The sequence below is a fragment of the Limulus polyphemus genome, unplaced genomic scaffold (assembly GCF_000517525.1).
Source record: "Limulus polyphemus unplaced genomic scaffold, Limulus_polyphemus-2.1.2 Scaffold389, whole genome shotgun sequence".
NCBI classification, from domain to species: domain Eukaryota; kingdom Metazoa; phylum Arthropoda; class Merostomata; order Xiphosura; family Limulidae; genus Limulus; species Limulus polyphemus.
The window spans coordinates 590696-617628 of NW_013665999.1; the positions used below are offsets into that span (position 1 = coordinate 590696).

General features: G+C 32.3%; 1 protein-coding gene across 1 annotated transcript in view; it reads left to right on the forward strand.

Annotated features, from left to right (window-relative positions):
- Nucleotides 1-25261, forward strand: part of LOC106457900 (band 7 protein AAEL010189-like) — a 79652-nt gene extending 54391 nt beyond the window's left edge. The window contains exons 2-8 of the mRNA XM_013917348.2: nt 4313-4422; nt 5914-5986; nt 9215-9297; nt 17358-17561; nt 21876-21931; nt 24076-24154; nt 24731-25261. Of these exons, the coding sequence (XP_013772802.2) occupies nt 4313-4422; nt 5914-5986; nt 9215-9297; nt 17358-17561; nt 21876-21931; nt 24076-24154; nt 24731-24928 (803 nt within the window). The 3' untranslated portion in view covers nt 24929-25261. The remainder of the gene's footprint in view (nt 1-4312; nt 4423-5913; nt 5987-9214; nt 9298-17357; nt 17562-21875; nt 21932-24075; nt 24155-24730) is intronic.
- Nucleotides 25262-26933: the final 1672 nt, after the last annotated feature.

Consider the following 26933-nt stretch of genomic DNA (forward strand, 5'->3'; position numbering starts at 1 on the left):
ACGATACATAGCTATGATAGAATATACGATCTCATTGTTCAGTGACGATACATAGCTATGATAGAATATACGATCTCATTGTTCAGGGACGATATATAGTTATGAAACAATAAACTCTTTCATTGTGCAGTGACGATACATAATTATGACAGAATATACGTTCTCATTGGTTAGTGACGAGACATAGCTATGATAGAATATAAGATCTCATTGTTCAGTGACGATACAAAGCTATGAAACTATAAAGGCTGTCATTTTTCAGTGGCAATATATAGCTATGACAGAATATACGCTTTCATTATTCAGTGACGATACGTAGTTATCATAGAATATAAGCTCTTATTGTTCAGAGATATCTTACAAGAAATATTTTTGTTACAATTATTTCTCATGATCACTATACATGATTCCGTGAATAACAACGTTCTTAACTAAACTATAACTCCTTGAAGTTAGGAAGTAGTATTCATAATATGATATCTTTGTATGGTAAACCTTTTTCTGTATATAAAGGTTGCAACTTTTCTGTTTATAAAATAATGTGTACAGAATTGAATAGAGATAAGAATGAAATTAGTAGTTGACATTTTAGCATGTAACTAATATTATGCACTTTCGTGTTTTAGAAAGTAACTACAAGTCCCTTAAGCACGAACGATTATATGCATCTCTATGGATATACATATATGATTAACCCCGCATGTATTCATTTCCACGATAAAAATGGTCACGTGATGCCGCACATGGCAGATAATATCAAATAAACGTTAGAGGAGACTCCTTTCAGAGGGTGTGGAACGGTTACCTGCCATTTGCTTATGCCGTCTGTCTAAAACTTATTGTTCTCCAGAGAACGATCAGTTCAACAAGAGAAAGAGAATCTACCAGCTTATCGTGTTTGACTGTCCTAATGCACCAAGAAACTTTAACTGTTTCTATGAAGTGACTCAGTAGCATTGTCTTTTAACCCTTCAGTAGTATTGTCTTTTAACCCTTCAGTAGTATTATCTTTTAACCTTTCGAATAATGTACAGTAAAGGTAAGAAATATTATAGTTTCCATTTCAGTAATGGTTTCAAAGTAACTGATCCTATACTTTCAGGACGCTTGTTAAAATAGTACCGTAAACAAGCTGAAAAGGCTGGCTTATTATCACTATATAACATTTTAGGTTTAAATGTTTACCTCGTTTCTATCATAGCAACAATTATTTGGTAAAATAATTAGCCGTTTGCTGTTCATTTAGTTATATCACAACCTGTAACCTTACGTAGAAAATTAACCGTTTGTTCTTCGCCTTAGTTACGTCACAACCAGCAATTTTTAGTAAAAAATGGATGGTCTATTTTTCTCCTTGGTTATATCATAAGTAGCAACTTTAGGTAGAAAATGGACCGTTTGTTCTTCACTTTGTTATTTCATAGCATGCGTACGTAGAATATATAATGTATGCTGTTCATTTTGATTATATCACAACCAGAAAATTTAGGTTAAAAAAGGACCATCTCTTTCGCACTTTAGGTAAAAAATGGGCCGTCTGTTCCTCACCTTGGTTATATCACAACAGGCAGCTTTAGGTAGAACGTGGGCCGTTTATTCTTTGTCATTGGTTATATCATAGCCAGTGATTTTAGGTAAAAAAATGGGCCGTCTGTTCTTCATCTTGGTTATATCACAACTGGCATCTTTAGGTAGAAAGTGGGTCGTTTGTTCTTCATCATTGGTTATATCATAACCAGTAAGTTTAGATAAAACATGTACCGCCTGTTCTTTACCTGTTTATACCATAACCATCAATTTAACGTTAAAAATTGTCCTCCTGTCCTTCTCTTTGGTTCAATTAAAACAAGCAGGTTTACGTATAGTAACTATAATGCATGTTCAATTTGGTTACATCATAGATATAAAAAGTAGATAATCTGTTCTTAATTTTGGTTCTATCGTAACAAGCAACTTTATGTAAGAAAAAATATGTTGTGTCTTATTTATCCGAATTTACTTTATGTAGCAACTTTGGTTGAAAAATTAGTATATTTTTATATTTGTAAATATGTACATCAACATACTAAATGATATAATAATAAAGGATTTTCCTAGGAGTTGATATCAGCTAAAGTAAACACATTAAATTATTCTTGCTAAGTATTAGCTTGTTATGTGTGTTTTACTTATTGAGAAGTTTTAATTATTTACAACTAGAAAATAGCTGCAAAATAACGAAATGCATATATCACTTGGTTAATATCTGGTAGTTTCCGAGGTTTTTGTTAATTGAAGTTACCAAGACCTAATAGTTTAGTTGTTTCAGAATTTTTGCGCAAGGCTGTGCATAGTACTCTCTTCACATAGCCATCCCTAAAATCCAAATAACAGACTAGAGGGAAGGCAGCATATACCGACAACTCTTGGGTTAATCTTGTCTGGTTGCCTAGTGGTATACGACTGTTAAATCTTATAGCGTTACCGAAACCTCAAGCGAGTTTTTGCGACAAACGAATGAAACTATGAACTCTCAGATTCACATTCTGTCCCCGTTAATTACTAGGCCACAACTAGACCTATCCGACCCTTATGTTAGTTTATTCCAACTGTTAACTAGGTGTGTTAACCCCCTTAACATATGTGTCTCATGGGTGAAATTTTAGTATACATTGTATTTTTGGATAACGATAATCACCATGTGTGTTTATTACAGTCTTTAATTGATAGGGAAAAAGCTCATGAGTTCAGAAGTTAATATTTGATCTTTATATATTTGAAAATTCTTTAAGGTTAGCTTCAGGAAGGTTAAAGTTAGAGTCTGGTACATTTATTACTTGAGCTTTAGGTCTGGTTGCTGTTAAGCATGAATCTACTCAATGGGCTATCTGTTCTGGGCCCACCACTGGTATCGAAACACGATTTTTAGTGTTATAAGCCATAAGACTTACTGCTGAGCCACTGGAGGTACGTTAGTTTTAGGATTACAGAGTGTTACAAAATGTAGCAATGAAATTAAGCTATTATTAGTTATTTTTGTTACAGAATGGCTTAGGATGCGTAGTTATAGTTATTATTAGTTATTTTTGTTACAGAATGGCTTAGGTTGCGTAATTATAGTTATTATTAGTTAGTTTTGTTACAGAATGGCTTAGGTTGCGTATGTATGGTTATTATTCTATAACTACGCAACTTAAGCTATTCTGTAACAAAAATAAATAATAATAACTATAACTACGCAACCTAAGCCATTCTGTAACAAAAATAACTAATAATAACTATAACTACGCAACTTAAACTATTCTGTAACAATAATAATGTTAAGTGTCAGAGTCATCTGTACCAGACATTTCATTTTATAATATTATCATTAAGTTCATACATTTATTTTTTCGTTCAACATTTCGCTTATGCAACTTTGTCGAGAGCAACCTGTTACTATGTTTGTGAATCTAGCAGTCTTTTTCCGACGAAATTGCATAAACAAAATGTTCAGCAAATAAATAAATACAATTTTCACGAGTTAGCAGTCGTCCATTATGGGTTTACAATTCAAATATTTTCGTCTTTGTTTTGCAGCATTTAACATAGTGTGTCACAAGAGACATTCATGTTACCCAAACAGTACAAGTAGGTGCAGGAGATAATTAATAAATGTAGATCAAAAAATGCATACAGTATGTTGATACTTGCTCAGATTCAAGAATTACAATATGTTCACGTGCTTTTAGCATAAAGAGCAGACCATAAGGTAACAGAACCCAGACTTTTACTACATGTACTGAGCTATTTGTGTAACTTGAACAAACCAAATGCAAAGTCATCAATGACTTGTCACTTAACAATGTACATTGAAGAATCCAAACTACTATAGAGACATCTCGGAGAGTCATTATTATAATATACTAGAAAGCTATTATAATATTTTCAGGAGAGTCTTTTAAAGTTGCTCACTACAAGAAGTGACATCGGTTGAAAAGTTAAACACTGATTTCTCAAAATAATTTTAATAATGTTTGTGTAGTTGATCGCAGCCTAATCTTTCAGCATTCAAACAAATAGATTTTTGACAGAGAACTATTTACAGCTCCATAATTAGGGACAGCAATAATAAAGAACAAATGCAATGAAACTCAAGAGTTTGGTAATAAAGTTCGATAAGAAGAGAACTCACAGTTGTGATGGTATGTGTATTTTAAAAGTGAGTAATATTACCTACTATTATAATATAGAAAGTAACGAAGATGAGGTAGAAATGTGCTAGAATGTTTAAATTTAATGTGATAGGTGTTTTAAGCTTTCTATCCTGAAATGTTGTTTCGATGTTTTACAGCTCAAAAAAATGAAGGTTCAGACTCAAGGATTTTTGACTTAATCCTCACCGGTCTGTCATCCATCTTGGTCTTGGTAACGTTGCCTTTTTCGCTTTTCGTGTGTATGAAGGTGAGAAAGTATAAAAAAATGAAACAAGTAGAGAATTAATATTTTTTAAAGGTTGACATTCCCTGTGATCATTTTAATACTTAGCGTTTAATCGAAACTTTAATAGATAATTGCTATGGCTATGATCAAAAACTGGGTGGTTCATTCAAGTCGAATTTAAATGATAAGCAGTCAGAGGAACGGCTCGATTTTGTCAGTCATTAAATTTTTAGTATGGAAAACCGACGCCAAACGAAAAAAGTGACGTTTAATACTGTGCGCAGTATGGGTACTTTTGCAGATACTCATATTCAATGGAACATACAAAAGCACACTGTATCACAATCGCTCTAAAGCCAGCAAAATAAATGCAGGGTGGATACATATACATCTCTGTACATATATCGATAGATATTACATATGTATGGTTGTCTATGGATTTCAATTTTTTCATTTTTTGCTCTTTACATATATGACTTAAAAATTAAGATATTGCGTCATACAGCGACAGACATATAAGGAAGTTTCCTTACCTAAACTATTATCCACAGACCAAAATAAATGTATAGCACAGTTTCTATTGTGTTAATACACAATTTAACGTTTTCTGTTAGCTTGTAGTTATTATATACATTGAACATTTCCACGCCATGGTTTGTTTTCAAATCTATATCATCAATAAGGTCAATATGACCTTAGAAAAAAATGAGATTACAACATATTATATTTGTAAAAGTTTGTAATTCGTGACTCAGCTGTTATATTCTCACATTGATTAGACCAAAGCATTTTAGGTTTCAAGAAGATGACAGGTTCAGTTGACTATAACTAACATCTTTTAGATCTCATTGAAACTGATGAATAATTACGGTAACAGTTTTAAAACTTGTCATAATTGAAATTAAATAAGTATATTTTTTATGTTAAATGTACCCATGACTATCTGTTCAATGTGTTTGTTTGAAGTTAAGCACAAAGCTACACAATGGGTTATCTGTGCTCTGCCCACCACGGGTATCGAAACCCGGATTTTAGCGTTGTAAGTCCGCAGACATATCGCTGTGCTACTGGGGGGCCCGGTCTTATCAATACGTTCCCGCTGCTCATCGTTCGGTAGTTTTCCGCCATCGGTTATTTCTTTCAGAAAATTATAAATAGGTCAAAACTTTACACGTATGAATTATATTCTGTTAGAAGAAGCTTCTAATTAGTAAAGTTAAAGACATAAGCATTATTTTTTGTTTCTTATTATGTCGTTTATTCTAAGGTTCGTGTGGCTTATTTAACTGATGCTTTTAAAATCCTTCCTAAACACTTTTTGCTGATCAAAGGTTCGAAACGTTTTAAAAATACAATTTTAATTTCATATTGTGGTTCTTTTTCCAAAAATTGTGATGATTAATTAGCAGTAAAACAAGATTTAAGATTACATCCGTCTATTACTAGCGTTGTAGACGTTTATTTTTCTGTCGGTGTCATGTTCAATATTTTACTACTCTGAATCCCTGTTAGGTGGTTCAAGAGTACGAGCGAGCTGTGGTATTTCGTTTGGGACGCTTGGTTAAAGGCGGATCAAAAGGCCCTGGTGAGTTTAGCTAAAAAAAAATTATTTTCAGTCCTTGTTTTGGAATTTTAAATAATCTTCAATTAATTTAAAATACCAGAAAATAAAATTACCTGAAATTTCATTCAGGATTTTCTTAATTTTTATAATTTTAAGGTTTGAGCAGGTAAATAATTCTAAATTAAAACTTTTAAATGTTCACACTAAGATTTCAAGAGTCATAGTATATGATTTTTATTCCTACGAATAGTAAGAGAAATGACATTTTCAAATCTCAGATATAATTGTTTCAAAGTCTCAAATATAGTTGTTTAAAACTTCAAGTATAGTTGTTTTAAAATCTCAAACATAATTGTTTTAATCTTTCAAAACATTTGTTTTAGTGTCTCAAATATGGTTGAAAAATCTCATGTATAGTTGTTTTAAAGTTTCAAACATAATTATTTCAATCTTTCAAAAACATTTGTTTTAGTGTCTCAAATATGGTTGAAAAATCTCATGTATAGTTGTTTTAAAGTTTCAAACATAATTATTTCAGTCTTTCAAAAATAATCGTTTTAATGTCTCAGATATAGTTGTTTAAAACCTCAAATACAGTTGCTTTAAAAGCTCAAACACAATTGTTTTAATCTTTCAAATATAGTTATTTTAATGTCTCGAGTATAATTGTTTCAAAATCTCAAATATAATTGTTTCAATCTTTCAAAAATAGTTGTGTTAATGTCCCACATATAGCTGTTTTAATGTTCTAAAGGCTAAAATAAGTGTCAAATTGAATATATAATGTAGTTTTTCGGGGTCATAAATCTACGAACGAAATTAAGTTTGTTCACGAGATCGATTCTCTTTCAAGCAGAGATGGTCTCACAAAAACAGACATTCACTTTACGTAAGTAAAACTTGTATAAGTACACAGAATTTAATGAATAAGTTTCTGTGACTTTTTGTTTCTTTCTACTGCTGCCATAAAAAACGCACGTCTGTGCGCACTTTGTAGTCTATTTGTCTACTAATCACTCACGCTTAAAGTAAATATGCGTATTGCTAGATATATAATAGTGTTTTTAAGCTAGATGTGAACATGTCAGGATCATTTGTATCTTTGAGGTAATTGTTCACGCACTAGTAATTTTTCGTTGTCTCTTTGAGTTACATGTGCATTATTATGGGTCTTTTTTATGGTATTTTTAAAGTAAACATCCGTGATTTTCTATAATTAGTACCTTTTATTTGAGCTACATTTGTGCCCTTCTAAATATTTTATATTGTGCTGCTAAAGTAAATGTGCCAGTTCAGGATGTGTTTTCGTTATTTTTTAAAGTACACTGCAAGCTTCCAGCTATTTTGTAGTTTCCTTGGGCTAACTGTGCTCTTTCCTGAATATTTTGCAGTGTCTCTTTGAGTTAACTGTGCACTCTACTAGTTTCTCTTGGAGCCAGATATTCACTATTTTAAGAATGTTTAAAGTAAAGGTACACGCTTCTGGGTCGATATTTTCTCATTTCTACTTGAATAGATGTGCACACTTTAGTGCACAATTCACACAAACAGAAATTACAATATATTCAAATTCACACAAACAGAAATTACAATATATTCATATCTGTAAAGAATTCACAAAATAGAAATAAAAATATCCACAAACGTACATAATACATACAAACAGTATTTACAAAATATTCATAACTGTGCACAATTCACACAAACAGAAATTACAAAGTATCCACAAACGTGTCTTTATGTCTTTTGTACACGTTATAGATATTTTCAATGTTGTTTTTTAAGTAAATTGTTCTCGTATAGATATTTGCAGTTTCTCTAGACTGTGTATACACACTTTTGATATTTCGTAATATCTCGAGTTAATTGTGTACGATTATAAATATTTTATATTTTCGTTTTTGAAAGAAAGCTGTATTTTTAAGCTATATGTGCACACTTCTGAATGTATTTTAACGTCTCATTGAACCAGATGTGCACTCATTGAGTGTGTACTATTTCTTTGATTTAATTCTATGGATTTCTGGATAATTTTTAGTACATCTTTCAGTTAGTGTTTACTTCTATATAACACGTAATAGTTCGAGTTTGAAAAGTTTAAGACTAACAAGGACTTGTGAAATTAAATGGTCGATAATAGAAATAATGTATAGTTCAAACGAATGTGAGTCCTTAAGAGCAATCGGCTTCAGTAGCTTAAAACATTGTGATGCTTTGGACTGGGAATGATTACAAAGAAGACGTGCGCAGAAAGTACCCCTGTACAAATGTTTTATCTGCTTGACATTAATGTAATGAACAGCAAACATATAAAAGGCTACAGTTCAGAATGTTGCTCATATTGCTAACGCAGGTAGATACTAAGTTTATCGTAGTTATTAGAGATTTTGATTAAAACAATAATGCGATATGAACCAATAAATTAAGCATTAATATTTTTCCTACCAAACTATTCCATTGTAAATGTAATCATAACTAAATTTGAAAACTATATTCTTCATTTTGTATTTAACGAAACATCACTTAGTTATCAAACTCAAATAGATACCAGATTGATGTAAATTTAGATCTGTTTCACACGTAGCTTTTGGAATTTGTCTTATTTGGTCATAATTGAGGAAATTACACAGTAGAAACCTACTTTTTATGAAATAACATAATGTCGCGGCGATAAGTATTACAAATAATTTTAAGAACATGGTAAGAGTCGGTTTTATGTGGTAGAGATTAATGTTATGAGTTGTTGTGACAATTTGGTAACAGTCAGTTATGTTACAGTTAATTTTAAGACCTTGGTAACAGTTAACTAAAAGTCCAGAGATATAGCTTTTGAGTGGACTGTTTATTTCTATTCAACTTAATTACAACGTTTCGACCACTCGTGTGGCTATCACCAGGTAACTGTCGACTATTGTTTGAAATGGTAAAGAAATACAGCGCGAGCCTTTGTTTCAATTTAGAAAACATATAGGGTGATCCCTGTGTTTTTATTTAAATTAGGCTTTAGTTCACGTTTTGGTATGTTCTTTGATCCTAATGCTTATGTTGCTTCCCCTTCCGCCTATGTAAGTGCTATTGCATCGACCACATTGATACCTGTAGATGTGCTTCCGTTGTTGAAGTTTTCAGAATATATCTTCCTTAGATTACCTTTGATTTGAGTGCTCGGTTTTTGAATAAAATTAACTTTGTGTTTTTATGCTTTTTCCAAATGTTTATGGTCTACCTGGTGACGTCTTTATTTTTTAGGCATCTTTTTCATCTTGCCGTGTATCGAGAACTACACAAAAGTGGATTTACGTACCATAACCTTTGATATTCCTCCCCAGGAGGTAAGTTTAGGAGGTTTCTATGGCGACACACTATCGCTATATAAACCACAAATGCTTTTAATACAGATGCTAAAACATAGTCAATGTTACACAACAGCAAATATGACATTATAGAGTGACTGACAGTATGATCAATTGAAATGTTGAAAGTTTGTATTTGAAATGTTTGTGTCATCGTTTTTTACTGAGATTTTGAAGCGATATATTAGGCTTATCAAAAACCTGAACTTTCAAACTTTCCATGCCATTTTATATATTTAATAATCTAACTCTAAGACTTTACTCAAACATTTTTATGTCACGTTCTCTGTAACATCGAGACTGTTTACACAAGTATTTCTAGGTCACTTTATCTATACAATAATCTACAATTGCGACTTTACAGAAACGTTTCTATGCCACTTTACCTATAACATTGAGACTGTTTACACAAGTATTTCTAGGTCACTTTATCTATACAATAATCTAAAATCGCGACTTTACAGAAACGTTTCTATGCCACTTTACCTATAACATTGAAACTGTAACCACAACAGTTGCTATGTCACTTTATTTATATAATAATCTAAAATCGCGACTTTACAGAGACATTTCTATGTCATTTTATCTGTAATACTGAAGCATTTAACGCAAACGTCTATAAACCACTTTATATATGTACAACACTTTAACGCTGACACTTTACACAAACGTTTCATGTATTATTTTCAATTATAATTTAGATATTTAGTAAGAACTACAGAATTCCGGTCAATTCACTATCTAGTTAGCAATATGTTTTATTTTATAAAGTAATCTTTCAAAGATAAAACTCGATACATCTCTTCATCTCCTCGCGTTTTGAGCAACTAAGCTACAAAACCAGAAAGACTTCTCACCAAGTATAGTGCAGGAATTAGGGAATAAGGAGAGTAAACAAAACTGTTGAAACTTACTCATAACACTGGTCGACAAAATCTAACTTTTTTTTTCTCATCAAAGATATAAATACACTTTTCTAGACTAGTTTTGCGCGCTGATTCCAAATCTTTTTTCTGGTTTCTTCTAATAAGTCTAGTTATTGAAACATGACTGGTGTTAATTTCAGCACAATTTAGGTAATAATCACACATTAGGCTAGTTAACATTACAACTTTATTTATTTTTCAGTATCATTCCCATAAACGTTATACACACCATACACTTGATTGAATTTAAACAGTACGCACTTATGAAAAAAAAAGAAATGTACAACAACTTAAATTGTAATTAAGGCAATAACCTTTCAAATTTGATCGATCTCATCACAAAAACGTGATGTGCTAGACGAAAACCAAAAACATACTTGAAATCAACGTCCCACGAGCTATCTAGCCCACCTATAATTATATCTGATGACTTGTTGGCCAGTGTAATGAGTGACAATGCTTGTATTATATAATACGCTCTTATATAATAGCTAAATGAGCGTGACTTAGGGTTTAGCGTGTTAATAGGTCCAAGGTTCGAGTTTGCGATATGCCGCTAAAATGCTCCGTACATTCAGTTGTTGGCGCGATATTAAAGTAACAGTCAACTCCACTATTCGGTTAAGAGTAGCCGCGTATGCGATATGTCCTGCTGTTTGTCTGTCTTCCATCCAATGAGCAGTTTTAAATTAAGTGTAGTTATGCTCGTGTCCTACCTCTATATGAGGTATTGCATTAAGTGTCTTTCAGGTTACAAATACCAAATGTTTACACGTTTTTCAATCTCGCTTTAATACTGATAGCGAAACGTAGATCAATGAAAAGCCTCATGCCACGCTAAATATTGTTACACTTAACCTTTCTTAATGCATTAGCAGTATACGAAACAAATAAAACATGACCTAAACGTGCATCACGCACAACATGAACAAGATAATTAACTTAGGGAACGTACACAGTCTGCAAGCTCAGGAAATCATGTCAACATGGCGAATTAAGATTAAATATCTACTTGAATTAGGTAGGTTTGTTTGTTTCTTGTTACGAACAAAGCTACAAAGTGGGCTATCTGTGCTATGTTTATGACGGGTATCGAAACTCGGTTTTAGTGTTATAATAACTACGTAGAATAAAATATTAACAAAAATCTTAAATATATCATGTAATTACCGTAACTGAACAGTCATGTTGTTAGAAAATTTCACATTTCAACCCAGAAATGTCGACGACTTATATTGTTGATTTGCTTGGTGACTGTGAAAGTGCCAACAACAGGTGACTGAGAAAAGGGCAGAATCTACCTTAACGGTATTACTGTTCTTGTGCAACATTGTTTTCACCACCAATCCAACATTGTGTGACAAAGAATTGTCCCGTTTTCACCTTAACCATTTTGTTTAATTCTTCACTACAACGGCATAGTACTTGACTAAAAGAGCGGTGTTTGGAGCAAACAGATCGAACAAGGCATTGGGATAAAAAACGCAACACGAATAAGAAACAAGTCTTGTGAAGAAAAATCCGTGGTTAATTTGAAGCTCTACAAGATTTTTATACATCTGAAAAATCGTCAACGTTGAGAAAAAGAGGTTTCATGGTTGTCCGAAGTCAATATTGGAAAGTCCTGGTCGGTACGTGATGCAAACGGATCGAACAAGGCACTGGGATAAAAAACGCAACACGAATAGTAAAAGAATGCGTCTACCGCATGATAAGATCGGAAAATAAAGTGAAATATTAAAAATAATTATCAGTTCAACGCTATGACCAAACGACTTTTATCAGGTCTTATCAGAGTCATTTGCTGAAAGGTTTACCAGATAATTATTTCTCTTTTATAGTGGTTTTAGCCTCTTTTTTATCGTCGAAGGCATGAAACAGCTAACTAAAACTGTTTTACAACAGGACTTACCTGAATATAAATTAACCGATCTAAGACTGAGATAACCAGTGCCCAAGATATTATGTGTAGCCATATTGATTAATGAATTGCAAAGTTATATTGTACAGGGAGTTGAGTATGTTATATTAAAATTATTTTTAATGTGCAAATCAGTATGCTACTTGACAATTGTAGTCGATATAATGTCGCGGTGGAAAGAAAGGTGTCAGAATTACATTTTAACATTATTTTACGTTACGTGGGTTGTGTGATTTCACAGAAAATATCGCTTTTGGGAAGCGTATGTTACAGCCCTTTCCAACGTAAAATATTCGTACACTCAGATAATAATTATATGTTTAGATCGGAGATATAGAACGCAAATATACGCTATTTCATGTGAATACATACTCGTTAAGTCACGGGACACAGCGCCTATGGATTTCTGTGCGATCAGCCTGTTGAAAGGGGAATTGGGAAACTGTCGTCTTCGTACATGTGATGGATTATGGAAAATACTCAGAAGGAGTAGTGTGCTTTGGATATGGCAGTCTTACGCTAGATCCTTTTGCAATAGAAACTACGCTACAAGGATATTATCAAGATCCACGATCGTCACATAGAGTATGAACGGACGTGGCGACATGGACTGTAATGACATGATGAAGCTCCAAAATCGTTTTGATAATCCTCTGAATAAAATTATATAGCTATTTGTAATGGGCAGAGTTAAGTGCGTGACATTGAAGGAAGCTTCAGGCAGATCTATAATTGAATTTTATAGAGCCAAGTAGAGCCTTTACGTGACTTACTAGATTGCTGTAAGATTTCATGTATACAACTACATAGTGATAAACATGTTTTAAGATAAAGTAGCAATAGCTACTTTAAAATCTAAAAGTTAAGGTAATGAAGAGCCATTATTTAAATGCATAAATAAGAGCTAAATCTCTCATACTTTTTAATGCTTAGAAAAACAATGAGAGCTACGACCTTAAACAGACATTACTTGGGCAACAGTTATGATACAGAGCTCGTGATAGTTGCAGTGTAATTGGGGCTGGAGTTCCTTTTCACCAAATTCATTGGTATGCAAGTTAGATTCTCTATCGAAAATACTTGAAACGTTTTAAAGAAAGAGGCCCACAAAAAAAAAGAACAAACGTCTGAAATGATCAATTAACGAACATTTCTCTGGTCAGTTTGTTTAAAATATATTCATATTTGGAAAAATGAAAACGCATTGACCTATAATAATGAGGAATATTTGTTTTGTTGATTTTTAACAACTACACAATATACATGTATATATATGAGAAGGAAGAAAGTTGAATGTCCTTCCTCAATAGTATACTGATAACACGAAAGTGTTATAACATAGCTGTTGTATACACATTTAAAAAAAACCTGATTGGTCGGAAATTATGGATATGATAATGTACATTAATTATACTAAGAATAATTAATAAACGAAGAACGAAAAACATTGTAATTTGGTGAAATAATAATAATTAAGGCCATATCAAACAATAGAAAAATATCTGAGTAACTCTTTTAGATAACGAAAAAAATAAAATGCGGTATTTAAAGGGATGCTCAACACAATATATATATATATATTATTTATATATTGTTGTACCATTAGTGATTGAAATATGGGGAAATGAAATAATTAACTTGGCGAAGGCTAAAAAGTAAATCAATCAAGTTTGCAGCTCGTTTATTAAATTATTAACGCACGAAAAAGGAATAGAGTAAAAAGTAGGTCAAAATCGAACGACTACTCCTCCGTGTCACTTTTTTGGGCCTAAGTGTACATTGCAAGTTTGATGACAATCGTTCCATCGGTTTACCAGTTTGCTATGAAAAATAAATGAAAACAAGAGTTAGAAGAAAAACATCCAAATCTGTTGTTCATACCATACCAGTTGAATTTTCGTTTGTTATTTTTTGTTTTTGGGCTTTTCGTGACCTAGTAGTTAACGTATTGGACTGTGTTTCGAAAAGAACAAGGTTTTCAGTGAGATGCTGGCGAACAAGCTCCACGCTCTCAGTCATAAAAGTGACAGTCAATCCTGTTATTTGATGCAAATAAAAACGGATAAAACTCTTTTCATGGAAGTTGTTGCTAGCTGACTGTATTCCCTCTGGTCATAATTTCAAAATTAGAGCGGCTACAACTGAATCCTTGGGATCTATGCCCTGGTCATTTAGCCAATATGTGCATAAAGAAGCCGTTCAGGTAGAAATTTCCATTTCCTTTCTTACTTTTCACTTTGGATGCGTTATTTAACCAGACAATTTTGAAATATTCTAATACAGTGTAACTGTTTTATCTAATTGATTATTTATGATCATACAAGTACGTTTGGCAAATAAACGGCCAGCTTTTCCAACGTAAGGTTATTTGCAATATAAGCAAATAACGCTGTAAGTCAATATTAAATACAGGTAGATGATAACGATTTATAAGAATAAAGAAGAATTTTGTTTTATGTTGAAACATACAACAATGTTCTGCCGAAACATGCAATATGTTCCACCATAAATAAAACTTTTCATTATGCTTATAAATCGTTGTTTGCTTACCTACTATTATATTAGCTTAATGTGCTTCCCTACTCAGGTATATGACTGCTAATGTAGGTCAAGCTTGATGCTCTAGTGGAATTATAGTATCGAGTACCACAGAGTGGCTGGCCACAGCAGCGTTCAACGGGCCATATCCGCATTGCCTTTCTAATGTTAATCCGATTTGCTATTCAAATTTGACCAGTAACCGCAAATAATAGCAGGTTCGACAGAAAATGTATAACGGAGCAAATTTGAGTTTCTGGCTTCGACTTAATTGAAAGAAGAAGAAAAAGAAAATTGACACAATGTATTAACCCAAGTACAAAGTGATATTTATTCCCAACATAAGGACATAAATAGAAGTGCTGCAGTTGAACCAAGATGCGCTGAAAACAGAGAATATCACTAGAAAGAGTTGAGTTCCCACCTCAAAAATAGCGAATTAAATCTGGATGCAAAATTTTGTCATTGGATTTTTGGCCAACGTTATAATATTTATATTTTTTGTAAAAGTCGTCCTCTAAGGAAAAGAAGAAAAAAATATTCAAGAAGCATTTGATCGGATTTCTTATAAACACCTCTAGAATGTAGAAATATTCCTGTATAGAAACATATATGTGACAGACAAGTTTCTTTTAAACACTATTTTCCAAAACTTCCAGAAAGAGTAAACAAATTTGAACAGAGTGCCAAGAACAATAAGCGTCAGAATCAACATACCCTATAGTTCGAGTATAGTAATGCCTTTGAAAAAAGTTTCATATCTTCAAGAATACTTTAAAGTATCAAACTGATAAATCTGTAATAATAGATGTATTTCATTCTGAAATTCACATTTCTTTTGGCACAATCCTTGATTATACGTACATTATAATATCTTTTTCTTTCGTAAAAACACTAGCCCTGCTTCACCAAAATCATGACAGAATTCAACAGTGTACCAATACCGTCATCAGATTCAACAGTATACCAATACCGTCATCAGATTCAACAGTGTACCAAAATTATCACCATATTCAACAGTATACCAAAACCATTACAGATTCAACAGTGTACCAAAACCATCACAGATTCAACAGTGTACCAAAACCATCACCAGATTTAACAGTATACCAAAATCATCACCAGATCCAACAGTGTACCAAAACCATCACCAGATTCAACAGTGTACCAAAATTATCACCATATTCAACAGTATACCAAAACTATTACCAGATTCAACAGTGTACCAAAACCATTACAGATTCAACAGTGTACCAAAACCATTACAGATTCAACAGTGTACCAAAACCATCACCAGATTCAACAGCTTTACGTGATGCACATACTTGTGCGTTCAAAAATAGTTCTGCTACATAAAGCATGCCAAAGTTTTTTGAGAACGACTGATCACCTACAAATAGAAAAATAAGTCACGAAACAAAATAACTTTGAAATAAGCATTTATTTGATTTACATATATTTATATGCCAAATGGCGTGTTAATGTGAGAATAAGTTGGGGAGGGTTAAAATGGCTTTCATCAAGTTGAGAATCAAACTTTGTATATAAAGAAATGAAAGTGACTCATTTAACTAGTGAACCGCCCTGAGTAAAGATAAAATATAAAAATCTAAACTGTATATTTACAAAACTTGCACTGTATTTTGCAAGTGACTGTTTAGTATAGTATATATTTATTATAAGAAAGTACGAGCTTACAAATATAACAGTAAAATAAGCGAGCTACTGTCAGTAAAATATATATGTATGATATATATATATGTATTAAAGTGACTGATGTAATGTGATGCAAACAGTTACCTTCACGGCTTGTCTTGTGAGCGAATAAAAATTCATGGTTAATTTAAATATCTTCAGAAATTGAAACATCTGACAAATCATGAACATTGAAAATAAGATGTTCCATGATTGATGGATATCAATATTGACAATTCCTGGTCGATATTCAGTGAATTTCTTAATTTATTTGCTGATAGAATAATATGTAAATAGATCGACGACAATTTACCATAATATTAACTCGGTAAACACAGCCCCACGGGCATTAACTCGGTAAACACAGCCACACGGCAGATGTGTGAAAAAATATAATAAACTTATTTTAAAAAAGAGTATTTATGTCTAGAATAAAAAAAATGATCGAGTGGATGATTGAGCATATTGAAAATAGAAAGAATACAGCTAGTCAGCAACACCTACTTCAGCTCGATTAGCAGGATTATAACGCGGAACGTGTTTGTGTGGCAATGGATTACGAACAATTAATCCTCGAATTCATAGTCCAATTATTAAGCCACGACCAGCCACTTATGTTACAAACAGTGGGAAATCAAAGATGCTGGAAAAGCTAACGAAATTAATAGATTAAACACTATATATCTCTGTTAACTGTAGCTTACAATGAAGAGTTTTCTGAAATGATGGATAATACATACAATTTATATAAGATGTATATTATATTACAGTAGGATATTATGTTAATCTATGTGTCATTTTTAGGAATATTGATATGCGTAATACTTTGTTTTGTTATTATACAAGTAATGTTAAATTATAAACATTTATTTTACAGTCTGTAACTTACAGTAACAATGATTGTTGGCCGTGATTGAATACTATTTTTCAATGATATAATAATAACTGAATTAATTTAGGTGTTGACGAAAGACTCGGTCACTATCTCGGTTGATGCTGTTGTTTACTACCGGGTTCAAAACGCTCCAGTGTCCATAGCTAAGGTGGAGAATGCTCATCAAAGCACTCGACTACTGGCCCAGACCACTCTCCGGAACATTTTGGGAACACGTGATCTTCACCAGATTCTTGCTGAACGTGAGCATATTTCCAACTCCATGCAGGTACTCGATCTCTTCAAAATTTCTAATCTTAAGCTGTTTGTTTGTTGTTGTTGTTTCATAGAATTCTAGCTGCACCCTAAAAATATTTAGAAAACATAACGTACACTGTCAATATTATTAATATTAACTTCCGATCAGAGCAAGCTATGTACTTATAGCGAAAATATGAAACAACCTGGCAATCATTATAGCTAACTAGATATACTTTTCTTATGTTTCTACTTGTACAAATTAAGAATGCATTCTTTCTTCAGTTGGATACTCATACTGAAAACGACATTTCTGGCCGTTATCCCAATAATATCTCACGAGTTTCGGGAAGCTTAAGAGATTTTGGTTAGTCCTAAAACCTTGTATTAAGCTAACAATGCTTACAATAAATAAATATAAAATAATAAACAATAGGGCCCGGCATGGCTTGGTGGATAAGGCGCTCGACTCGCAATCTGAGGGTCGCGGGTTCGAATCCCAGTCCTACCAAACATGCTCGTCCTATCCATGACGGAAGGCTGTCAAGTGGGTTTCATCCTTGACGTAAGAAACAGCTTTAGAAACGATGGCAGATCTTGCTCTGCCATCGGCTCAACGGTCCGCAAGGACTATGGGAAAAAAAATACCAAAAAAAAAACAATAAATAAAAATGGAAAAGTAATGACTTCCGATATAGTAAATAGAATAACCTATACTGTTAATGAAAGAACAATAAACAAATAATAAAGTATACCTTACGTGTGGAACACAGAAACACTAGATGTTGGCTTGAACTACTGTTCTAGAAGTAAACATCGTAGGTAAACCGTATATTGATGTTATCTGGTGTTACTAAATCTTCGACAGCTAGGGTTCGTATTAGTTTAAAATATTAATTTTATTATTATTTTAATTTTATTATCGAGATTGTTTTGAATTGTTAGCTTAACATATGGACTTAGTCTAAGTCTCATAAGCTGGACGAACTTCACGAGATATTATTGGAATTACGGTCAAAAATATCTTTAACGTCGAGAGTACCTAACTGATGAAACAATGCATTCTAATTGTTATAAGCTAGAACAATGAAAAGTATATATAATTAGCTATACCCATAACTAGGTTGATGTTTAATTTTGATTTAAGTACGTAGCTTGCTCTGATCGGAGGTTAATATTGGGTACGAACATAAGATGTTTAGAAAATAGAACCAACAACAAATTTATAGTCTTTCTAGCTTTAAAGTAAGTGAAAATGACTGAAAATATATTGTAAAGTTCCTTTTTATTGAAGTGCATTATCACATATTTTAAAATTGCTTATTGTTAATATAACCAGATAACACGGTACTTGCTTTTTATTGTAGATTTATGGTTAAGTCATAAAAGAAAACAAAAACAGATGTTTTAGATAGCGTAGACGCATTGCGTAATATTCATAAACAATGAAGAACTAGAGCACCTTAAGATGTTGCAGCACCTAATTATATTAAACGTATTTCGTAATATTCACAAACAATGAAAAAGTAAAGCACCTTAAGATGTTGCAGCACCTGATTATATTATTATTGAAATACGTACAAAGGATGAAATAAACACATGGAGGAACTTTCTGATAAAGCAAGTCACGTGTATATCACCAGAGAAAAATCAGTTTATAAAATAGAGCAAAAACAAAATGGCTCAACTTGTATAAATTAACTCATTATTGAAATAAATAACTTTACAATATACGTAATTCTTATCAAACTTTATTGAATGAAAGACATATTATGGCTTGGAAAATTTGAATTTTATTAATAATTGTTATGTTTAAAATATATTAACGTTAGTGGCATTTTAAAACAATGCAAGAACACCAAATATTATTATAATTATCCTTTTCCATATATCGAATATTTGCTATTAAACTAAAACACATGTCTTGAGCAAAATGTTGAATTTTATTAATTCGTTAAGTTTTGTGCACATTACAAATTTGGAATTATGATTATATTTAAAACACCTAACGCTTCAAATTATTAGCGTTTGTGACGTAACGTGGTGAAGTGAAACTGATACACGTTGTTCTTTAATCAGTGAAATTGAGAATACTAATGGCATTCAAAAATTTCATAATTCAGATCTTTAACACGCATTTCATTAATCCTTATATTGGCTCATTTATGCAATACGTCACTATTTGAATACGTCTAAGTATCGTAACGTTTTTGTTTTATTAATGAGATATCTTTAAAAGCCTCCGGCAATTTGAAAGTTAAACTAAATGTTATAGATAATATTTTGTATCTTATATGTTTTGGGCCTGGCAGTTAGGGTGGTCGACTGCCAAGATGCGGATCGCAGGTTCGAATCCAGTCACTGAACCTGCTTCCCCTTTCAGCCATAGGTGCATTATAATGTGAAGATCGATCCCACTATTCGTTGGTAAAGAGAAGCCCAAGAGTTGGTGGTGGGTGGTGTTGACTGGCTGCCTTCCCTCTAGTCTATCATTTGAAAATTAGCGACGGTTAGCGTAACAGCTATCGATTAACGTTTTGCGAAATTTAATCAAACAAACTTATTTATTTTTGAAATTATAAACTATATTTTTAATTAGTTAATTTTGAATGGGCTGTTTAAGTAAAATTATAATCTAGCTTATATCTTAGTCTACTACAGACAATAAATGATAACTGTAAGGAAGTTCTAAGAGATGTTTGGATATTGTTGAGAATATCGTGTTAATCTTTTTGTCTGATTTTCGGTAAACCGACATGTTACTTAACCACCCTAAACGTTTTTTCCCCTGTTTGATGGCTTTTCACTTCCCTCTTTTTCTCCCACTGCCTCAGTTATTTTATTGTTTCTTACATGTTCAGTCAGTTCTCAGTCTGTTAAATTTACTTATCTATCTATCTATACATATATTGTTGTTAATTGGATTTTCTAGCTATTCGCATATTTTTAATTTTTGAATAGTAAACTATAGAGGATGCTACAATCTAATCAGGAAGGCATACATTTCAAAAGACTTAATGGATGTAGCAGCAAAAACAGAATTTATATATATATTGGTGCTGCTATCGACACATCTATAATGAAATTTATCAAAGTATTATTATAAAATAAGGTTGCTTAAATATAATATAGTGAATACCATACGTATCCTACATTAACTTGTAATTATTGCATCATGTATCCATAATTATGTAACTTGTAATTATTGCATCATGTATACACAAAATATATAACCTTTAATTGATCGGAGTCGAGCGTAGTCCAATAGTTAGCGAGTCAGATTGAGTAGCCCAAAAGATTGTGGTGGGTACTGTTGATTAGTTGCCTTTCTTCAAGTGTGTCAGTTCAAAACTAGGGATGGCTAGCACCTTGAGTGGCTTTGCACGAACTTCTGAAAACAAAGAAAACTTAATCTAATGAGAAATATTTTTATCTGTTGGAAATTTGTCTTTAGAATTTAAACAGTTTGTATTCGTGCTTAAAGTCATTTTTAACAGTAAATTTTTTGAAAAACAGGAGTAAGACCTTTTAATTTAAAGCGGAACTGCTCTGTACAGCGGCGTTTTCAATATTTACAGTTCGGAGAACTCTTTTGGCATAGAGGAGTCCTTTCGGACTTCGTCTGCACGTAACAGAATGGACTTAGCATAGATCTAGCGTAAACACTATAGAATATATATATATATATTTGAAATAACATATAAAATTGCTATTTTCTTAAATACCTTTCCAATACCTTTTTTTGACTGTATAATGTAATCGTTCACACTCTCCAATATAAAAAAACAACACTACAACACATGTATACCGCTTAGCCGACTTAAAAAATTGTGTTGATTTTCTTTTTTGTGTGTGATAACAGAAGATGAACTTGATTTCTGATTATTTCAACAGGTGACAGAATAAATTGTTTTTCTCTTATAACCCAGTTTGGTTTCATTTGTTTTAAATTTCGCGCAAAGCGATACTGGGGGCTATCTGCGCCAACCGTCCCTAATTCAGAAGAGATAGACTAGAGGGAAGGCAGCTAGTAAACACCACCAACCGCCAACTCTTGGGCTACTCTTTTACCAATTAATAATGGGATTGATAATAATGATATAAAATAAATAAAATTACTGATAGATGTAGTGTAATTAGCAATCAACTTAAGCTTTCTTACTTGCAAATGCTAAGTTGTGGCTTAAAGTAAAAATATACATTTGTAAGCAACAGATAAATCTTGGTTATTGATAAGTAAACTCTGCTTAAAGCTTATTTTCCTTCATTTATATAGAACTATTCTTCGACTTCTAAATCATCTTGTTTAATAAACACAATTTTTCCGTTTCTCCCTCCAATTTAGACTGTTCTTGACGAATGCACCGACGCCTGGGGTATTAAGGTAGAACGTGTAGAAGTGTAAGTTAGCCTAATGTAACAATGTTTCTTTTCAGTTTAAAGTAACTGTATATATTTTTTCTATTCTGGAAAGTTATGCTGAACAAATAAGCTAATTATGAGTGAAATACGAAACTAAAATCAGCAGGAAGCTTATTTTGTTTTTACAGATAACATTGTAAGCGTGATTATCTTGTCGATACTTATTCAGAGTTAATATTTGCATAACACCTTCTTCTTAAATCAAGGGAAGTTTTAAATAAGTTTAATAGTTTTTAGTTGTTGTTTTTTACGACCACTCTGGTATAGTATCTTTAAAATTGTAGAATACTGAGAAAGTGATGGTCAAACTGTTGTTATTTTTTTTAATTTAAAAAGATAAAATCGTTAAATGTAATAATAGAATTAATTGAAAGATTCACAAAAATATTTTATTTGTGAATGCTTTTTATATTTGCTTTTTAGTTGACTGATAAAAGCAAGAAAACTGTAAGCAATATTAACTACAAATTGATATTGTTAATTGTAATCAATATAATTCGAAATAAGAACAATTATGTTCAACTGAAACGTTTTTAATTCGAAATAATAACAATTATGTTCAACTGAAACGTTTTTATTACTTCAATTAAACTGTTGTTCATCCATTTTTCTTTGCTTTACTTGTGTTGATTTATTTATCGTAAAATTTATATATATATCGCAATACCGTTATCTATCCTGGTTGTCAACTTTTTTTGCATAACGGATAATGTCTGTGGTAATAGCACCCAAATGCATTGGGGATATGCTATCTATCAGACAATATCCAAACGTCGCTGTCAATCTAGTCAGCCGTCATGGAAAAATAAAAAAGAAAAAACCTATAAGTTCTATAATAGAACTATAAGATATTAAATAGAACTACTTTAAGAAATTTAAGGGTAATTGCCTTCCCAGAACTGGCTATAGATAATGAAAAGCAATAGAAGCTGAGACGTCGTGGGTGTAAGCACTCAGCTTCGTACCCTTATTTGATTGATTTTTTTCTTTTTTAATTTTCCATGACGGCTGACTAGATTGACATCGGATTTTGTTTGATAGATGGGATACCCCTAATGCATTTGGGTGCTATTACCACAGCCATTATCCGTTATGACAATAAGTTAACAACCAGGACCGTAACGGTATTGCGATATTTAATTCATTATTGTTTTATAGTGCTGATTTAATCGCCTATAAACAATTAATGTAATCAGTAGTTTGTAAGCTATTCATATAAAGCAAGAAAAGGAGAGAAAAGGCGGGGGATATTTTAAGATTTATATCATCATTTGTGAATTACAAGGCTTCCAAACTTTTTATGACCAGAAATTAGCCAGAATTTTTCGTTATCTATGGGTAATGCCATTTGTTAAAGGTGACTGTAGTTCATCAGTATTATACATGAATATTAATGGAAGAAAATACCAGATAAAGATGTAAATCTTCTAAATAACAGAAGAAAATATAGTTTTCAAGCACAATAGCAGGTACTGTATCGTGCCGTCATCGCGACATCTATCGAACATTTACAAAAGTACAATTGTAATAATATTATAAATAGCATTAAAGTGACTGTGTTTTTATAATACTATATTGCTTGTTATTTTTACGTGTTGACTCTAAAACGATTATTTGTTGGATAAAATCTAATTGACTTAAAAATAAATCAAAGGAAAGCGTCTAAAAATTAATACGCTTGACTCGCGATCTGAGGGTCGGGGGTTCGAATTCCCGTCACACCAAGCATGCTCGCCCTTTCAGCCGCAGGGGTTTTATAATGTAACAGTCAATCCCACTATGCGTTGGTAAAAGAGTAGAGTTGTAGGTGGGTGGTGATGACTAGCTGACTTCCCTCTTGTCTTTCACTGTAAAATTAGGGACGGCTAGCACAGATAGCCCTCGTGTAGCTTTGCGCGAAATTCAGACCAAACCTTTGAGTGTTTTTATATGTATAATTTTAGTTCATAACTTTTATTGATTTTATTTTGGTGTTTTTTTTGTTGTTTTTCAGACCTATGATATCAAAAAATAAACATTCTCTCTATCACTCTAACTACTTTTTGTTATAAAAGTGAAAATAATTTTTAAAATCCAAACGTTTCGTATTTATTCAATTTTTTAAATATAACTTTTGAATATAGTAAAGATGTACGTTTACCACATCAACTTCAACGTGCCATGGCTGCAGAAGCGGAAGCTGCCCGTGAAGCACGTGCTAAGGTAAAATATTCTAAACATTTTCTATGATTTGATTTCTTGTTATCATTTTATTGCACTGTTGTTTTAATATCCAAAAATAAACTTCTGACAGCTCATTTTTTTATTGTTACCGTTATTAAGCTACACAATGAACAATATGCACTGTGCCCATCGCAGAGAACATATCCCAAATTGTATTGTTATAAGCCGTCATTGTGTATCACTGATCCACCGAGGATCCTTGTTAAGGAGAGGAATAGACAAAGATACTTGTATAAAAGGAATAAATTGATAAGTGTTGTACTCATAAGTATTAGACTTTCGCTAAAACTTGCTACCACTTGTTTGTTTATTTTATATTTCATATATAAATTCTGTAGTAGTTGCAACTGAAATGACCCCAGTGGCTCAGCGATATATCTGCGGACTTAACAACACTACAAACCGTGGTGGGCACCGCACAGATAGCCCATTGTGTAGCTTTGTGCTTAACTGCAAATAAACAAAACAAGTGACTAAGATATTCGGCTTACAAGTACTAATAATTAGCTTAATTTAAGGTGCATGTAATATGAAACTTTCAAAACTCTTACCTAGGTAATTGCTGCTGAAGGAGAGCATAAATCGTCCCAAGCATTGAAAGAGGCAGCTGATATAATTTCCCAATCACCGGCGGCTATACAACTTCGTTACCTGTCTACTTTGAACAGCATCGCGGCCGAAAAAAATTCTACCATCATATTCCCGCTACCCATTGATTTTCTCAGCGAGTTGGTCCACGCGAAGGACAACTGAGCCATTTTTAACCCATTTCTATCCATCCCAGATTCAACTGCTGATCACAGAATTGTTCTTGTTAAAGCTCTGACCAGTCAGCGGATAGTGGTGGTATTCTAAGTGTTCTTTCTGTCTCTATTTGTAGTTATGCATATAACGTACAATATTCCTCGTGGTGTGCTTATCAGAATTAATTGGATTGATCAGCACACGGTACAGTATATGACCGACTAAACACACCGGTTATGTCTCAGAATTTCTTATTTAAAACTTAATATCCTATTTAAACAATACATACAATTCTACTTTCATTTCAGTTCACGGTAGTTTCACAATAATACAGCCAGCACTACAGAGAGGGGGAGGGGTCTTTTTCCCAGAAAATTGAGACCCTTTCTTCAATATAAATAAATTAAGTGATTTACCTTAGCCTAAAAGAAACTTGTAAAATAAAAATGTTCAAAACTTAAAAGAGTCAAGTGTTTATTTAAAAATTAGAAAATAGTGGACCTTTTAGACATTTTAAAATATTGGGGTGGCCATTCGCCCCCTCCCCGCCTCTCTCATGGCTACGCTTCTAGTTATAAACGTAATTTATTTCACTGTACTCAGTCAATTTTTAAAGAATGAACGACAAGTAACAAACTGATTTTATAAGATATTAAGCACCAACCAAAAATGTAATACAATGTTGTCAATTATGTGGAAATAATCTACACATAACAGTTCATTCACTTGTGTTTGTTTATGGTACAATCACTGGCACATATAAATATATATACTGTCCATATTTGAAATCAGTTTATTATTGACTCATAATGTACTTCATATTTTGATATTTGATAACCGTCAACGAAAACCAAATCAGGCCACTAGTCCTCAAAATAGTTTTTTATTATTCTGGGAATTTCAGCTTTATCTGTCACATAGCACAATAAGTTTCATTTAAACTCCTTTATTTCAACCACTCTTATGTACTTTGAAATTCATACATGTTTATTAATATAGATATACATTATTTCTCTAATTTAAAACTAGACTCCAAAGGACTTTTTAATATCAGTTTTTCAATGAAATATGCAAACCTATCAACATTTATTTTGCAAAATAACTCCAATAAAACCTTAATCCAACGAATGACACTTAAAGGATGACTTGGTGTTTGATTTCCTGAATTTATTTTTTCTGTGAATGTAATGACGTACAGAGTGAATCAACGTTGTTGTAAGCTACCCAACTAGTTTGATGTTAAAATAAAGGTTATTCATATATTGCATATTAATAATCGCATATCAGTATCATATTGCTTAAACTCTTCCGATGTGTTTCAAGAGTTGTTTGCTTGTTGTTAAGCACAAAGCTACATAATGATCTATCTGTGCTGTGCTCAGTACGAGCATCGAAACCGGTTTTTAACGTTATAAGCCTTCGCACTTAGCGCTGAACCGCTGGAGGGCGTGCCTAAGGAATGGTAATCTTGCATAATGTATTTGTTGTGGTGGTGAATATTATATAAAAAAAAGAAAATATAAATATTCGACACATTTTAAAAGCATGTAGCTAAACAATGTGTTTGTACATGATCTTAACTACAATGATGTGTTTCATATTATATTATATATATATATATTTAAGCCAATACACTCTAACACTTAACACCTCCGAGTTAGAGGAGATTACTATGGTTCCTGCACAGTGAAAAAGTGGAATTATGTAACATATTATAAACACTTCTCAGTTACTATTACACGTAATTTACGACTTTCCTTTAAATATAAGCACTCACACAGTTATTTTCACTCCACTACTTTTATTTTAAAGAATTGCACAATATACGTCTAGCATCAATTATCAAGTTATGCAGCACTTGGATGCAAAAAGCAACGGTATCATAATAAATTAATCAATGAAAATAACATTTATGCTGTTTAAAAATGAAAATAAATGAATGAAATACAAATAATTTAACCATCACAAAATAGCAAAGTAAATTCCAAGGCAATGTTAAAGAATATTATCAAAG